This window comes from Actinia tenebrosa, unplaced genomic scaffold (genome assembly GCF_029948245.1).
Source record: "Actinia tenebrosa isolate PJP-AT-01 unplaced genomic scaffold, QUT_ActTen_1.0 PGA_scaffold10__47_contigs__length_13832649, whole genome shotgun sequence".
NCBI lineage: Eukaryota > Metazoa > Cnidaria > Anthozoa > Actiniaria > Actiniidae > Actinia > Actinia tenebrosa.
This window is the reverse complement of record NW_028292570.1, coordinates 8751822-8769756: the sequence shown is the minus strand read 5'-3', so window position 1 is coordinate 8769756 and position 17935 is coordinate 8751822. Positions and strand designations below refer to the sequence as shown.

Genomic DNA, 17935 nt, shown 5'->3' with positions numbered 1-17935 from the left:
TTGATGTAAACTAATTCTCTATTCTTAGTTCTTTTCTTTTGCATTTTTTTCTGTTTATTCTATTCATTCTTGTTTTATTTCATGCGCTCTCTATTTTTCTTTTCGTTCTTCCTTAACTCGTTGTCGTCATTTTCATTCTTTCTTTCCCCTTCGTTCTTGGTTGATCCTTTTTTATATTGTTTTGATCGAATCAATTACGATATTGTGACATAAGAATTCACGAATGTATACTTTCATTATGCATTACTCTACTAACAATTTGTTTTCAATTTCATTATCTTTAAGTCTTCGTGACCGATAAGCTTGTGCAATCTGCAGTCGTGTTATCATTCTTCCGAGTGACTGGGAAATGAGTTCCTGACCATGCCGCACTCATCGCCATTTTTGCAATTTTTTTGACTGAAGTCATGAATCAAACTCGTTGAAATCTTGAACTTAATGTCATTTCAATTTTAAAATAAATATGGCGGTCGCATTAAACAAACATGACAGTTGTATAAAGTGTTATTTTTATAAAAGTTTTTTTTGTGTGTCAGGTGTAGAGAGAAAAAACAAAATATCAAAAACCCTTAGGAAAGCACAGGAGAGCGCATATAAACAACTCCGACATTCACGTCATAATGGTTTGTAACACAGACAACTAAATGACGATATTTCGTAACAGCGGCCTACTATAGCTTTTCCTTCTAAAGTAGACATATATATATATATACTGCCTCCAGCTAGCCTGAGTATTTTTCTTAAAAGCATCACACTCACAAAACTAGTGGATTACTTACTGGGGAAGCGTGGGGTGGGTATTAACGACAGTTTCACTTCATCAGTAGCTTGCATAACGGAGGGAGCTAGGGCGTGATATATTAGACGTCAGAGAAAGATGAGACAAGGGAAATTAAAAGATTCCAGCTGATTCTCTTCAATTAAAACTGCAAATACATCAATGAATCAATATTTATCTGCGCTTAGAAAACTCATCAATAATTTATGAAGGAAACACAATAAAAATCATGACCACGAAGGAGGTTTTATATCTGATACAGATTCGTCTTCATTTGCATAAACTTTAACTTGGATTTTCCTCGGCTACGCCTCGTGTTTTTAAATCCTGATAAAACACTTCTTCTCGTTTATTAAAAACTACATAACGACGTTGCCATGACAACGATGATTTCTTAATAAACTCATGACGTGACTTACTCGACACAAAAGAATGCAAATCACCTGCTTATATAGGATATTTTCTCTTTTCTTCTCTTCATTTCGCATGTCTATATTTTCGACACTTGCCCTTCTTTTGTGGGTTTTACCTTAAATACGTTTACTATTTTACTATTGTTTTGTTTGCTATTGAATCAAGCCAACTAGAAATCTTGACGTCTTTACTAATTTAGTGTAACCATTTCCACGACTGCAAACTTGACATTTCCTTCCTCGCCAGATTCGCTGATGTTTGCTCTCGGATTCACGTTCCCTTTTGTTCAAATATCTGTGCAGATCACGTAGTTTTCTATCAGGAAACGAATTACAAATTAAAAATGCCTTCAGCATTTAATAACTCACGATCTGATCACTAATTGTTTCTACGAGAATTTTTTTAAAATTTTGTTCTGGTGAGCTTCAGGTTGAGGCTGTTAGGGTCGAAAATTTATGCCGTCCAACCTATGAGGTAAAAGGGATACAGTTTCAGGATATAGTTAGTGGTTTCATGTAATTATTGCCCATTAAACAACAGTTCTGAATACTAATGGGTCTCAGACCGATCATATATACGCTTATTTAAAACTACAGATTCAATCATGAACATATTGCTTTTCGAAAAGTTTGATCGTAAGAAGAAAAAAGTCGTAACACAATCCGATAATTTTTGTTGATTATATGATTTTAAGGGTTAGGAGATGTGCACTTTGAAAGAGCTGCGATACGTGACCAATTTGAATCTTTATTCTTCTGTAATAAATAGATTGGGATTGGGATTGGGATTGGGATTGGGATTGGGATTGGGATTGGGATTGGGATTGGGATTGGGATTGGGATTGGGATTGGGATTGGGATTGGAATTGGGATTGCTAAAACCTATCAGGAAAAATAAGGTTTTTGTCCCTTGAAATATTTGACAGTTTGTAAGGCTTTTTATTTCATCAGTTAGACCATTTATTTTGAATGCCATTTAACAATCATTCGCCGAAGGCAAAGTGAATATCGAAGTGAATATAAAATATTTTTAAAATACGCGTGCGCCGATTTGCTGGCTAAGGTGTTTATATCAAAGGACAGAACACTTTAAAATGTTTTATATAAATAATATAAAACGGTTGCTTACGTGTGTGTATTGTGATATAAACACTCTGGGAACTGTAGAGCACTCTTCTAAGCCTCGTGTTCCTAAGCTTTCTTTTCCTGTACTCTACAGTTCCCAGCGTGTTTATATCACAATACAGAGACATGCGCGCATTATTCTACCACCCCGCATTCAGGAACTCTTTCATATACCATCCAGACCATCCAAGTGTTATGGACAAGGGCGTAACCAGGGATCTTGCAGGGAGGGTGCACAGGGAATGGAAATGGAACTATGTCGAAACTAACAGCCGTCTGGAGAAGGAGTATTCCAATGATTTGCAGAACCAAAACAATATATATATATATATATATATATATATATAAAACGAAAACGATATTGCAGAACCAAAAAAAACAAAAAACAAAAAACAAACAAAACAATATTGCAGAACCAAAAAAAGAAATATAAAAAAAAAACAAAAACGAAAACGATATTGCAGAACCAAAAAATAAAAAATAAAACAAATTGCAGAACCTAAAATAAGGAGCAATAATGGACGAGTGATATGCAATTTTAAAGCAAAAGGAGATAGGTGTGCGGACCTTAAGCTTTTATGGGGGGGGGGGGGTGCACCCTGTACTCCCCCCTGGTTACGACCCTGATGGATAACATATGAATATACTTGGGTTTTCCTGTAATTAGGTTAGCTTCTTCATTAAATTCTCCCTTACATTACCATTAGATGACAAATACTGTATTCACTTGATTATAGATTTGTTTAGTTTAAATTATTCTCTTGGGGAAAAATAAAGATGTCCGTGCATGTTGCAGCATGCTCAGAATATCACTACCGTCGCTTTCGCTCACAGGACCTAGTGACTCTTTCCAAAATCAGGTTCTTCTTTTTCTGCTTTAGTTCCCGTTTCCTTATCGCATTAGCTAATGAAAAAGGGAGGCTGCATGGATTCAGCCAAAGTCCCTCGTGCCGGTGGTTCCCAGTTTTGGGAATTAACTCGAGAATGGAACATCTGTCAAACCACCTTGTCAACACTGAAACACTGGTGTTTTGCAGCAGGAAAAAACACGTCAATGACCTTTTTTCTCGGCATAAACCAGTCTTGCATATATACATATATATAAGTCATATGAATTCAGTGAAAAATGAATAAACGTAAGTCCTGCTAACATTGCATTTTTGATGATTATCTTTAGTTCTACAGAATTGTCTTGTTTCTTTTCCTAATGCTCACCAGCTGACGCCTTGAACTTACAACAGGATTGTTGTATGGCTTACGCAGGTGAAATGAAACATGTTGCGACAGCACGATAGTAAAGCATATTGAGCGCGCGGCGCACATGGTACTCTTACTTGATATATTCCTGTATAGCATATACTATTCCTGTATAGCATATACTATTCCTGTATAGCATATACTATTCCTGTATAGCATATACTATTCCTGTATAGCATATACTATTCCTGTATAGAAACGTGTTGTAATAATTATAACACGTATATACTTATAATAACAAGATTTTTGTGTCTGAGCCGGTACTTCACGATCAGACAGCACTCACACCTAAAAGTTTGACTACAAGACGCAAATCTTACTTTTTCCCTATATTACCTCGGGCAATGCTTTTAGATTTGGAAGAAATAAACGCCAAAACGCGTATGTTCGGCCCTCCTACTCTTGTACGGCTCTCGCTACGTCAACGATACTAAAGTGCTCATTTTGTATCACTATGCATGCAAGATTCCTTCCAAATAATGCCATGATGTAATAATTACGAAAATGGTGTACGACTTCAATTCTAATGCTATCCAATGCTTTCATGGTCACGTTACCATATTATATACTCGACTCTCGGCACCTGTCTCTTGATTCAGAGCTCCTTTATTTTTTCCCCTTTACCGCAGTTGGCATAGAAGGGTATTATTGAGGTGCTTATTACCAAAAGGAACGTGAACTTGTATTTTATATTTGAGCACTCTTCTTTACTCGATCCGTCGAAAATCGTTGCAGAGTTTACCAAAAGAACAATTTCTCAGTTACTGTTTCCCCCCGTCCATTGTGTAAAGGCATCCAGTTGATGACAAATCCTTTTTCGTGAATAAGACAAAGGAAACAAGCTGCATGGATCTGCCTTCCACCACAATTAATGAATAATTTATCATGACTTGTCAAGCCATTGACCGTCACTATGTTGGTTTGAAATTGAATTTGTCTTCAGTTGAAGACGTTCTGGCGACTTTTACAATTTTAATGGACTGAGATAAGAAATATAAACTACACAGAAGGAAAACTATTTCATGAGTGTCTCGTATTGCTGGGTGTTCATTTTAATCTTTTCCGGCCTTTGTCCTCCTCAGTCCACGAGCAATGGCTCGTCTGCTTTGGACTGACAAAGGAAGGAAATTGTTCATGAACTCAGAGTAATTTTTTGAAGGCGTGGGAAAAAGTCTATTCAAAACTGACATTTTCCACAGCCAATTGAAAAGATAGTTACTATGATGGAAAAATAAATTAGAATAACTAATGAAAAAATACTTTGAACGGCAAAGTTTCTATATAAGCTGTCTGATGATGTATTTTCACTTGCATAATAGACAAAAACTTGGAATGTATTGATCAAAGAGTCTTGTCCCAACAGTTTCATATAAGAGTTGATTTCTAATGACATTAGGAAGTCAGAAGAATTATTGAAATCGAGAGAAGATGAAAAGATTTGTGTACAAATCGGAGTAGCTATAGACGATCTTGGTATCAGTTTGTTCAAAGGCAGTACTAAGGATAATCTTTAACTAGATGATAATAGTAATAGTCTTAATCTTAATCCTCGTAATTCTATTTAGATTCTCTTTCATATCAAGGTTTCTTTTTTCTCACTCCGTTGGTAAGCTCGGCAAATCCTCTATACGTAATCTTTTAAAGCCTTGTCATTGGCTTGTAAGTTTTTCCGCCCTGGCCACAACCGAAGCCAAAAACAGCTGGCCACTTGTACGAATGACTTTTACAACTCGAGAGTAGAAAATGAGATGTGAGTGAGACGAATAAATGAAGTAATTTGAGAGTTGGTGGTGAGGTGACTAGTCAGGGAAGCGGTAGGATTTCATTCCAGATGGTGTTGTTAATACATCATGTCATGGCGATGTTATATTTTGTTTTTCCAGTGGTCCAGACGTTACAGCCACCATGACCCCAACTTTTCTCATTTACGAGGCGGTTTTGAAATTATTGTACATGATATAACAACGCTTCCTCATATCAATTTAGCAGAGAATTTCCCCCCTTTCGGTTGCGGTGAAGATGTACGGCAATGAAGGGCGACAACAGCCTTTCTTTCAAAAACCATGAATGTAGCAAACATTATTTATTAATTTGTTGGTTAAAGTGCCGAAAAACAACACTGATCCTACGTATAATACACATGATAATTACTCTTGTACTCTGTCTCTTCTTGCCTCGTTTCTTCTCCGTACCGAGAGAAAAATACTAATTAATTGATTTTCTCTTTCATGACAAAAAGATATAATTTTAAAGGAGGAAGGTCAATTCTTTATAATTTTTAATCCACTACATGTAGTGAGGCAACAATATTTTAGGAAAACTACTTTGATGATATTACTGAAATGATCATATCTGTGGAAACAACACACATTTTCCATGAAGCCATTAATTTTACATCATCTAAACTTTCATTTTCTTTTTTCCTCGTTTTTATTCATTCATTAGGGAGTCAATTAACAGATTAATTTTGTCCAAAAGTCTTTTTAAATTTAAAATCAGACATTACTTTAAAATATATCGGTATCGCATAGTGAACTGTTATTCTAAGAAAAAATAAATAAAATCTTTGGAGTATTTGGTTCTGAGCCAGACGTGCCATCTATTCATACAAAATTTGAATTTGCTTTCTTGATCTTCAATTGACTGTTCATTTTGGCACAGTCATGAAATACAAAATGACCTGTCCTTTCGTGAGTAAACAGCAGTTGTAGGAAACCTTCCAGAACTTTCATTGTTATATTTCTTTTGTGTCATTTTGCTTTATTGACTGAATTGTTTTATACGAACGGTTTGGCACAGAACGTGTGAATAAAAAAAGGGAATTGGATCAGTCTTTGGCTGTCTGCATGAAAACCTGCAAGTCACTGCCACAAGCATGCAACTTTTAAATCATATTTTTCTCGTAGATTTTTCTTGCTGTACCAAAGTTTGCCGATGTGTTTCCGGGTGTTAAATTCATGAAATGAGAATAAACCTTGTGCAAACAACACATGTATTATACCGGTCACGGTGTGCGCGCGTCACGACCTACTCGAAGTTATCTATTATTTACAAATCACGAGTTTATAGAATATTAATGGTTACATTGCATGGTTTTTTGATAATCTCGTACATGACTTTCTTTTAATGATTAATAGCGGTTAACCAGGCTTAAATCGACAATTACTCGTCAAATCGTCATCGCTGTTGAAAGCAAAACTCAATTAACGGACCGACTGCGCTGTCACTTGAGTCATTTCAGGTTGGCTTCCCGTGTAGGAAACATCGACGTCTTTACAGGTACGAAGCGTGGGTGAAGGAACATCTTGAACATGAACATGGAACCAAATGGCACAGAAGCGGCCTTCACTGGAAAAGGAAATGGAACGAGAAGTGGGAGCTTGGATGAGGGATTTCCTCTGGTTCTCGTTATATTTTACAGTCTTCTGTATATTGGTATTTATATTGTTGCGATAGCGGGCAACGTAATGGCCTTGTTGACTTGTTTCAAAAACTATAGAATCACGACGTCCATTCTTCTGGTGTACATCGCAAGTCTTGCCAGTGCTGATCTTTTGTTTATCCTTCTCTCTACCTTTGACTACGTGTATTTTTTCACCAAGAACTGGCCTGGAGGAAACGCTGGTTGCAAACTCCAAGGATTCTTGATCGAGACATCGTATTCTGCCTCCATACTGACATTGGTGGCCATCAGCTATGAGAGACTTCGTTCTGTCGCTTCAAAGACTCTTGCGCGAAAACAACGCATTGAGCGCCGCACAATCATCACCAAAGCCATCTGGGTTTTCTCTGCCGTTATTTCTGTTCCCTTGCTCTACGGATATTCAGTTATTCCTGAGGAGATGACAGGCAATTCTTTGTGCGTCAATAATGTATCATGGGGCGACAAAGGAAGGCAACTGTACTATTCCTGTCAGGCAGTGTTTATCTATTTGGTGCCGTTGTTCTTCATGATCTGGGCGCATTACAGAATCTTTCGAGTGCTTAAAGTACACACGCAGAAGAAAATGATCAGCAGTGTCGAGTCTAAACAGCGCAAGATTACTCACATGTTGGCTGTCGTTACGCTCATCTTCTTCGTTTGTTGGTCTCCTTTCATCGTGGTGCGAGCTCTAAGGTACTTTTACGCCTATGAGGGACTCGAACTTTGGAAACTCACTCAACTCGTTATCCTTCTCAACTCTGCCGTCAATCCTGTTCTTTACTGCTTCTACAGCGGTCAGTTCAGGTCTGCGTTCAAGGATATGATCCGTTGTCAATGGAAGTTAAACCTACGAAAGCTCTCTACTCGCGGTTCGCGCAGACACAGGGATGGCCTGCACAGCTATAGCCCAAACAGTTTCGCAGACAAATCAGAGGCAGATCACAGCAGTTCAAGTTGGAACAAACTAGAAACCCTCAAAATCAATAACCCCGTGTAGAAAACGCAACTAGGAAACATTCACGATACTATAAACACAAAACATTTTACAGTACATTTTAGTCTCATCAGTCGCAAGAATAAAATCTCACACTCTAGAAGTAATTAATATGATAACGATAACAATTAGTGAATAACTATCAAGATAGCGTTTATTAGTTATTATGATCAGTATTGTATTGCAGATAGTGTACTACAGCTCCAGGAACAAAGTAGTTTCGTCTTTTGGAACTGATTTAAAATCTGCAACAAATTAGAAACAATTCTACTCAAGTTTCAAAACCGGCGAAACCTTTGCTTTTGCTTTAAATCTTAAGTTTTTCTAGTTTATAATGATTGATTTTCGAACTTTAATAAGTTACTCCAGACCAATTTGATTCCATTATTGTTTATCTTTTATTCGGCTGTTGTCTGAGCAAGCATAATCAGTGAACGGAACATTACTATGGAGGAAGCAGGAGGGCAAGAGTTGACGTAGAGGTTGAGTCACGTTTCTTAGTTAACGTGTACATACAGTACATTATGCTGACAAAAATAAGAAAACTCTTTACCTCAAGATAAAACTACAAGAAAAACATGCCAGGATTTGACAGAAAAATGTCTTATACTATGCGTCTTAAAATCCATTTTTTCAGTAGGGTCGTGTTTCTACTTATAATTACGTAAGAAATACGAATCACGTCAGTGTACTATATAGAGCGTGAACTTAGCGTAAATACTTTGTTATATAATTATTTGAATTAGGGCTCAATAGCCTGAAGCAAGGCATTAAATTACAAGATATATTCAATCTAGGGTAGTTAGGGTAAAAGAAAATGTAAAGACAAATGACAAAAAAATATTAACTATAATTACGATAGGTTATCAGTAGGTCGTAGTTGACGGCATCTTTCATGGATGTTACAAAACCAGACAACACAAATAAAAGCACAGTTCCAAAAACATGAGCTCTATAAACGTTTTAAAACTAGTTCTTAAAGATTGTCTTGGGGATGGTGCGCTAATTATTCTTAAACCTGAAGGCTTTGCCACAAACGAAACCTCACAGGAAATCTCAGGAAATTTTGCAATTTCCCTACAAAACCGCCACACAACAAAGTGAGGCTCTTGTTCCAAATTAATTGTTTACTGCTAGCTTTGACCGATGTGCATGATTGAAGTTGGTCACAGGAAAGACGCCGCAAGAACCATTCTATAGAGCTCTGTTCAATCACGTTTAATCAGATTAAGATCTTTGGTTAACATCTGTGTGACCAAACTGAAGTTTTAAAATTTTGACTAATGGCAGGTTTGGAACCAGATCATGGTTGAGCTGTGATGCTGTCATTCCACATAAGGATGATGCATTCTATTACCCACCCAGTTCATGAACTTTAGATTGGTTATGTTCAAAGGACTAAAAGGAAGGACTAAAAGCTTGCTTCAATGTTATGAAAAACGGCACGTTTTGCGCTTTAGCATTGACAGTGTTCTTCTCGATATCTTGTCTTCAGCCAAAAGTCTTGCAAGTTGAAAAATCAATATTTAAAAAAGAGTTTTACGCATCGTAATCTTGGTTTGGAACACATTTTGTATTTCCTCCCAAAGTATTTCCTTTGTAGTTACACTATCAGTAGATAATAGGGCCAAGGAAATCTTTTGGGTGGGTCGTGACTTTTCCTGACCGCAGCCCATTCTGACGGGGAATTCCCCTATAGAATCCATTCGACTGCTAAGCCTTAAAATTTAATGAGCGACTTTATTGTCTCAAAAGTAACAAATACAAATACATCACGAGGCTTGATGAGAATCTGTTCTACACGTGGATCATGCAAGCGGGTCAGCTGAGAGTCTGCATTTTGCTCTGGTGCCGTTTCCAAAACCTGACTCTCCAAACCTTGCGCCCATCTTAGTCTTATCAGTACAGTAACCTACATCCATTATCAGAAGACAACTTGTTACTTAACGACGGAAGCTTTTTGTGAACGGAAAGTGAGTATTTTTTTACGTGAGGTGCATATGACATCATAGACGCCATTTCGGTTGACTTTGACAAAAAGAATTGGTGGTGACTTTGTCTACGGTCAACCAATATGGCGGCCACGTCCTTTGTCCCTTCATTCTCGTCGGAAGGGATGCATGCCACCAATATTGTAACTTCAAAGGTTTTTGCCGCTCTTTTTTTTTTTTTTTTTTTTTTTTTTTTTTTTTGATACAAATCTCTGGGGGAACTTTCTAATTGCTCTTATGAAGTGTTGGTGAGAAAGGCTAAAACCGCTACTTTAATATTTTATAGAGATGGCTTTCTTGGATTCAATTGATCCAGTTAAAAATAATTTTCTTGTCAGTCGATGGCCATCAATAATTAGAAATCAGTCCACCCACTCACCAAACTTGCCATTCAGTTTCCATGCTGTGTGCAAGATCATAATCATTACATTTCCCGTCATGTTCTTGGCTGCGATCCTTAGCGCGCGGGAAACAGTACTGTTCTGGGACATTCAGTACGAATGACAGCATACATTAAAAAAGGTCAAGGCAGCCAAGGTAGACTTTGAATGAAAAAAGGACACGCGTGTACGTAAAACTGTTGCGTGGATGCCGTTAAAACTTCTTTTTTCTTTCCGCTGTTCCATAACGTGAAGAGAAGCAGGTATATTCGAGGACGGAGCTAAGATAAGGAAGGACGAATTTTGACGATTGAAAATGTGGTAAGGGGCAGCTTGCTGTGGCAGAGGTTGGTCGAACCATAGATAATGGAGAGCAAGGGCGGATCCAGGGGGAGGGTCGGGGGGGTCTCGACCCCCCCGGTCATTCCTGAGGTCAAATGGGCTTCCTGTGGTAAAAATGCGACTGGGATTCCTTTGCCCACAAAATTTACCCCCGAGACCCCCCTTCAAAAAAACCCTGGATCCGCCCTTGGAGAGAATGGTTTGGAAACTTCATAGAACAAAGCTATTGTTTTGCGTTTGAGGTTTAACCGTACCATCACGTGATACTGACCGTGCACAATGAACCAAAGCAAGTATGGCTAAAAATACTCATTTCCTTATTATTTCTTATTTTCATTATAAACATTTTGAAAGTGAAAACTTGCATTCGATGACCACAAACCATGCGGATAAACATTTCCGCGCAGATACATTTAAGTTACTAGATGATAAATAAGAAAGCAAGGCTATTTCCTTTTCAATAAACAATTAATATTAATCATATAGGATCAATTAATTAATAATAACAATTTTAGAACATGTTTTTAGAGAAAAACTTCTATATTCCATGATATTATGAACAAACAGAACAACGTTTCCTTCTCTGTGCACACGGTCAACATCATATAACAATGGTTAAATTCCAAAAAAACCCTAGAACAATAGGTTTCCAAACCATTCCGCTCCATTAACTGTGGTCGAACGCTCTTTTTCTGGCATGATGATGGGAGGTCAATATTATTGTTCAGACCGAGTAAATGTTTCTTGGACCATAAATAAAAAACATTTATGGTCAAAGAAATCATATGTTCAGTACCAATCTGCGAAACAACACCAAAGGGCCGGGTCAATGTTGGCCAGTCTTACTTTTTCGCTTTTTAGTGAAGGATATCTTGACAGTGTCGTATGTGGCCCAAAGTAAACCCCCTCTTATATTTGAGAAGATGAAGGATCGAATCTTCTCTTTGCTCATTCATGCAGTGCCACTGCTGTACTTGCTAAACAAATAAAATAACAAGCTGATATTGGTCTACTGACCCGGCTGCCACTTTACTCACTCTTGGTGTTGCGGGATTCAAAGCCAGATTGATCATGTCAAATATTTTGACAGGGGCCGTAGAGAAGTTTCACGTGACGCGTTATCAAGTTTTTTTTTCTCTAATTCGTGAACTCAAGAAATCATTTCTCGCTGTCCTTTGGGAAAAACAAGCTGGTACACGGCACCGTAACCGTTACTGTCACTTTCTCGAAAATTTGTTTTAAATTAGGGACTGGTCATCATAAAGTATCGATGGGGGCGGGGGGAGGCGAAATCAGAATAGAATCAGTGTTTTTTATCTTAGCCCATCATAAAATGATGCTGAAAATGTGATGACCCAACCCCAGTTTAGAAGCAAAATTGCAGATGACCCACCCCTGAAAAAGGGATTCAATCTCATTCCCTAAACCTTGGTTCTCGGTTGCACACGTCTACCACTTCTTGTAACATTGACTGTTTGGGCTTCTTCTTTCTTTCTGCCATCGTCTTCCTCACTATCAGTAATTCCTATTTCATGAGTAACAATGTCAGTTTCTTCGTCGCTATCCAAATCTTCCTCATTAGTCACGTCCTCATATGAATTATCATCATCTTCAGTGTCCTCGCGTGAAGTACCCTCTTTTTCATGCTCTTCCTCTGTTGTACTTGTCGTAGTATTTAAAAGCTGCATAGACAGCCAATAATTTATTACTTGGACTTTCTCACTTTTGTACATTTTGCGCTTGAGCAAGTTGTGCTTTTTTAAAAAGAGGTCCAAGACTGTGGTCTCTGCTTCTTAAGCATTCCGCTGTCTTGGATGTCTTTCCAGCCATAGTCTTCGTATGCTTTAAGTTTCTCTGCTTTCTAATTTTTCTCTTTTCATTTGCCCTTTTAATTTTTTTCATTCGAAGGTACTACAGATGTTCTACATACTTCCTAACCAGATCCTCTGCAACTACAAATTTCCTTGAGAAATTCTGATGATGACAATTATAATACTCTATTTTGTAATGGCCGACCCTTTTTGGTTGTCAAATTTTATCAACAGCCCAACCCTTTGAAGGAGTTCAAAATTATGTGACCCACCCCTGATTTTGCCCCCCCCCCCCCCATACGACCAGTCCCTTACTTTATAAGAATTTTCAGCCCCCCCCCCCCCCCCCCCCCCCATACGACCAGTCCCTTACTTTATAAGAATTTTCAGCTTGATCTATACTATCGACGGCTGATGTAGTATGGTAATATTGGGTTTCCTGTGGATACTCTCCAACAAGACTGGGTTCCACAGTAATATTCAAGATGGCGGACGAAGGAGGGTTTCAGCTGGTACCTCGAAGAAAGCAAAGAAAAAGAGGAAATACCAAGAAAAGTAAGATAGAAGAGACTGTGAAGAACGCTGGAAGTGACAACGATTTGGAAGATTGCAACATAGATAGAATTATAACCCAAATAGAAACATTTCGGTGAGTAATTTTGTCTCACAAATCGTGAGGGGTACAGGACTATCATAGAAATATATCCAACAATCCTCCTTCTCTTTAAGAAATAAATGTTGAGACCCTGCAGGGACTGTGGATATTTTTGAGTGGGAGGAGGGCTAATCTGGGGCTATGAGAAAGTGCACCCCTGCCCCACAGAACATTTAGAAATTCAAGCTCTCGGTATTAATTTCCAGTCTGTGTTTTAAGGGGTATTGCCACATATTTATGTCATGGTGAAGATCTAGGCAACACATGACAGAAAATCATATTTGGCTAATATGATCATTTGCAGTCCTTTACCTGCCCATTGTTGGTTTTCAGCCTTACTCAGTGACAGAACGTTGGTTTGAATGAAAATACTGATGGCTCTTCCTTATTGGCTAAGAACTTAATAACCACCCCCCCCTCCAACCTTACCCCACCCCACCCCTTCCTAAGAACAACTAAAGATACATTGCAGATCATATACAGTTGTAGGACCTTCTTGTAGAATGAGCAATACGACAACAGAAATCATTGTTATTATGTCGTCTTCTCCTTCCCCTCTTCTAAAATAATTAATGTTCCCCTACTTGTTTTTTTCTAATGTTATTTGATTCATTCAACTTTCTCTGTAGTGATGAAATCAAAGAAAGTGACTTTTTTTTAAGCCTGAAAGGTTTGTGTTTGTAAACCATATGATCATGATCCAACTCTGTGAAAACATTTTGCCTCTCAAACATTCATATGCACATTACATCGTGATCATACATTCTGTGATCTCTCTTGCTTGCTTGGAGAGCAGCACAAAACTAACTTTACCAGCAATAAGCCTTATCCTTCAGCTAGCAATCCTATTTCTTCTTTATGCTCACAAAGAGGCATGGCTTAATTTCCACAAATGTGGTTAAAAAAATCAGTTTTCTAATCAGTTATTAGCAAAAATACTTCATACACATAAAAATAGTAGAAATTGCACAATACCGGTAGTTGTCTTATATCAACGTGATGACAGAGATACCATTCACAGAGCAGACAAACAGGCCAAATGTGTCATACTTGACAAAGAAATGAAGTATAGTTTTCCAGGATAATATCTCTCCTTTTCCCCCCTAAAATTTAAAAAAAGAACAACAGAATATTGCTGTAAAGCCAAGGATTTGCAAACTGACAACATTCAGTGAAGTGAATAAAATATTAGACTGTGAGCGGTCCCCCTTTTCCCAATAGACTCGATAAAAACGAGTCCTCCCCCTTCGTCCTGCTTACTCGGCTCCAATCTATGCTTATCCAAACACACTTGTCATTACTGAGTTTGGAAGGAAAGGTGGGACCGCTCGTAGTCTTAATAAAATATGTTCATAATGAATGTATTATTTGTTTTATTCACCCAAGAATTGTGTTTAATTGATTAAGTAATATGTTGCCTGACTTTAATTTTCAGATCTATTTATACCTACAAAAAGTGAAGAAATAAAAGATAATAATAGTGAATCTTCTGAGCGAGAATCATTAAAAGATAAAGAGAAACCGAATCCTTTATTGCCTCATTTTGATGATATCATCTGTTATGGCGTTGGCTGTATACGCACATGCCCTAATGCTAAGTATCAGTTTGCTCTCTTGTTATTGTTAAAGATGTTTTTAATGGTATGTATTGCAAACATGTTACTGTGTAAACAATCTAGCAATCCATAATTCAGTGGTGTCCCTAAGACGCAGAACCAGCAGGGGGGATCCCATATATAGAAGGGCATGGATATACACCCTAAGAGGTATTGGTTTACTCTCAGTCCTTTTAGCAACACTGGTAGCAAATCTCAGATCTGGATCCCTAAAAGGTACGACAAGCATCTCCACCCTTTTCCAATTTGATTCCCCACCATCCCAACACTATTGATTGTGCCTCAATAACCTACCTTTTCCTTTTCACTGTGTCCTCTTTCAGTGACCAATTACTTTACTTTTACTTTCAGATTCCCAATGAACAATGCTGTGTATATGAACCACTCTTTAATGAACATGATAAAAATATAGTAAAGCACTTTGAGTGTTCTATAATAAGTCACAATGAGGTAATCCATTTTTTGGTCTTGTGTAAGTGAATATTTTTTTGCCTTCTTTGCAACGTTGAATTGGCTTTTTAAACTAGGAATGGCCTTTTTCCCTAATTTTTAAATGACTTGAAGACCATTCATTTTTCTATTGGGGAGGGGGAGGGGAATGGGATTCACTTGGTTACTAATACCAGAAATGTGACCCCCCCCTCTCCATTGTTGCATAAAAAGTCACCCTTCCCTTGTTTTCCATTATATTTATTGTAATGGTGCTATGGGAATCAGATTTTTGAATGCCCCCCTCTCCATTGTTGCATAAAAGTCACCCTTCCCTTGTTTTCCATTATGTTTATTGTAATGGTGCTATGGGAATCAGATTTTCTGTGTGCCCCCCTCCATTGTTGCATAAAAGTCACCCTTCCCTTGTTTTCCATTATGTTTATTGTAATGGTGCTATGGGAATCAGATTTTCTGTGTGCCCCCCTCTCCATTGTTGCATAAAAGTCACCCCTCCCTATCTTTTCCATCATATTTATTGTAATGGTGCTATGGGAATCAGATTTTCTGTGTGCCCCCCTCTCCATTGTTGCATAAAAGTCACCCCTCCCTATGTTTTCCATTATAGTTATTGTAATGGTGCTATGGGAATAAGAATTTTTTGTGCCCCGCTTCTTTGAGCCTGATATTTTCATGACAATCCCTTGAATGGGTTTTCCCATCTATTCAATAGCTCCTCAACTTTGACTGTCCTTTTTCTATAAATTCTCATTGATACCCTAACTCTTGAATAATGTCTTTCAATAGCTCTTGAATGGTGTTTAACCTTCAAAATGACTCAAACCCATCAAAACCCAATGAAAGGCATCTTATCCTGTCACCCGAAGGCTGCTTTCATCCTCAAGTTTTTATTTGAGTTGCCCACTTATATAATTTGTTGTTGATGTCCTTGTAGGAGGGAAAAAGAGCAGTTACAAGACCTACACTGTTCTTCATGCCCCACTGTAGCAAACTATTGTATAATAATGTATTGTGGGCCAATTGGGGACCGGCATTAAAACATGTGGTTATTGTTGGTAATGGCTTCAGCAGTTATCAACAAAGGTAAGAACCATCTGCATATTCATGTCTCTATATTTGTAACTAGTCCTGTAAACTGCTCAGATCTGTTCAGCATGCCAGTGACCAAAATGCAGGCCAAGTTGTTATTGATTGCTGACAAGAGTGTGAATAGAAAGACCAATGGAACGTAAAACTGCAGTTGAAATTTTACTTTTTAAAAAAAACTTGGCATAGCTAATTGAATTTAAGGTAATCGAAATCAATTGAACTTCAATAGTCCTCTTCACGGTTCCCTGCTCCATCTTGAAAGGTAGCCGGGCCTTTGCATCGAAGAGAGACGAACAGTGAGCTTGCAATGATAGGGACCTGTGAATAGTTATCCAAGGTGTCAAAAAAAGGTCTCTATCATTGGAAGCTCACCATTCGTCTCGCTTTGATGCAAAGGCCCGACTACCTTTCAAGATGGCGCAGGGAAAAATGAAGGGGACTATTGTTCCATTGATTTGGATTGTGTTTGGCAATTGAACATGATCCAACTCACCAAAACATGGTAGTAATCGAACTTTCAATAATCAAACAGTAATAAACTTTATCCAACTCACCAAAACATCCCATTTTGATTATGTCTGATTGTTAAACCAACCATACAATGATCAATCGATTGAAGTTTCATTGACTTTTTGTTCAGTTTTGTTTGATTAGTTACATGTACGTCTGTTGAAATTTATTTGTTTTGCCAAAGAAGGTTGCATTAGTTAAAGGGCCCAGGAAGGACCAGGAAAGCAACCCACATTTGTTTGCAAAAGTTAGGGTTCAGGGCATATCAGGGGTGGTGAGGGGGTTCCTGGTGGCCCCCCCCCCCCCCCCCCCACACACCCTTTTGCACAAATTTATAAAAACGTGTTTATAACTAAAAACATTTATCTAAATAAACTTTCACTTGGTTTATTTGAAGCTCTCAAATATATTTCTGTCAATTTGAGATGCCGTTTTGTTATCATTTTGCCGCCCTTTATGGATTTCCTGTGATAGTGTCATGAGGTGCCTGTATAATATATATTCTTGATGTATTCCATTCTTTTTTAGGTTGCCTTCAAGACAACTTAATAGTGAAGTCATGTACATAGCTAAAGTATCCTTTGATATGAAGTATGTTACGCACGCGATTGTCTTGAAACTGCCCAGTACTTGACACTCAAAAGGTTTTCCACTCTGAACCTGAATCAAACACCCGAAAAAAGTGTACGCCATGGAATCCAATTACAATGCTTAAATGTGAACACAGTATTGTGCCGACATAATATAATGTACGAAAAGATATTAAGGAAAACTGGCCTTAACTCATTCTTCCAAGATTCTTCCACACCTACAAGAAGTTAATATACCCAACACTTTTTACCTAAAGGACATCTTCAATGATTCGTCAATTCATTTTTTTCATGAACATGTTTTATCTAAAATAGAAAAGGACTTCTGGAATCCTCGTCCTGAGCCAGCTTACGATGTAAATGATCCAGAGATTGTTACTATAGCAAAACAAAGATGACAGCGGCTTTCTACGGCTTTCTTAGGCACCCTGTCAGCTGCAAATATTCTCCATAAGTCTTTCTGATCACTACTTGCGGTACACGATAAGCAATAAACACGTAAATCTCCAA

The 17935-nt window shown here is 37.9% G+C and overlaps 2 protein-coding genes across 2 annotated transcripts; both read left to right on the top strand.

Annotated features, from left to right (window-relative positions):
- The first annotated feature begins 6660 nt into the window (after positions 1-6660).
- Positions 6661-8935, top strand: LOC116305736 (galanin receptor 2a). Its single transcript, XM_031715710.2, has one exon. It carries the CDS (start codon positions 6885-6887, stop codon positions 7992-7994), a length of 1110 nt encoding a protein of 369 aa, XP_031571570.1. The 5' UTR covers positions 6661-6884; the 3' UTR covers positions 7995-8935.
- A 3998-nt stretch (positions 8936-12933) lies between these two features.
- On the top strand, positions 12934-17935 carry LOC116305755 (SRR1-like protein). The gene is made up of 7 exons (XM_089026814.1): positions 12934-13164; positions 13800-13840; positions 14606-14811; positions 15138-15236; positions 16171-16319; positions 17364-17409; positions 17632-17935. Exons 1-7 carry the CDS (start codon positions 13001-13003, stop codon positions 17821-17823), a joined length of 897 nt encoding a protein of 298 aa, XP_088882940.1. The 5' UTR covers positions 12934-13000; the 3' UTR covers positions 17824-17935.

Bases quoted from the DNA above. Each gene is read 5' to 3' on its own strand.
- LOC116305736 (XM_031715710.2), top strand. From the start codon at position 6,885: ATGAACATGGAACCAAATGGCACAGAAGCGGCCTTCACTGGAAAAGGA.
- LOC116305755 (XM_089026814.1), top strand. From the start codon at position 13,001: ATGGCGGACGAAGGAGGGTTTCAGCTGGTACCTCGAAGAAAGCAAAGA. The intron at 16,320-17,363 runs GTAAGAACCATC...ATTCTTTTTTAG, and splicing joins TTCAGCAGTTATCAACAAAG to GTTGCCTTCAAGACAACTTA. The intron at 17,410-17,631 runs GTATCCTTTGAT...CATTCTTCCAAG, and splicing joins AAGTCATGTACATAGCTAAA to ATTCTTCCACACCTACAAGA.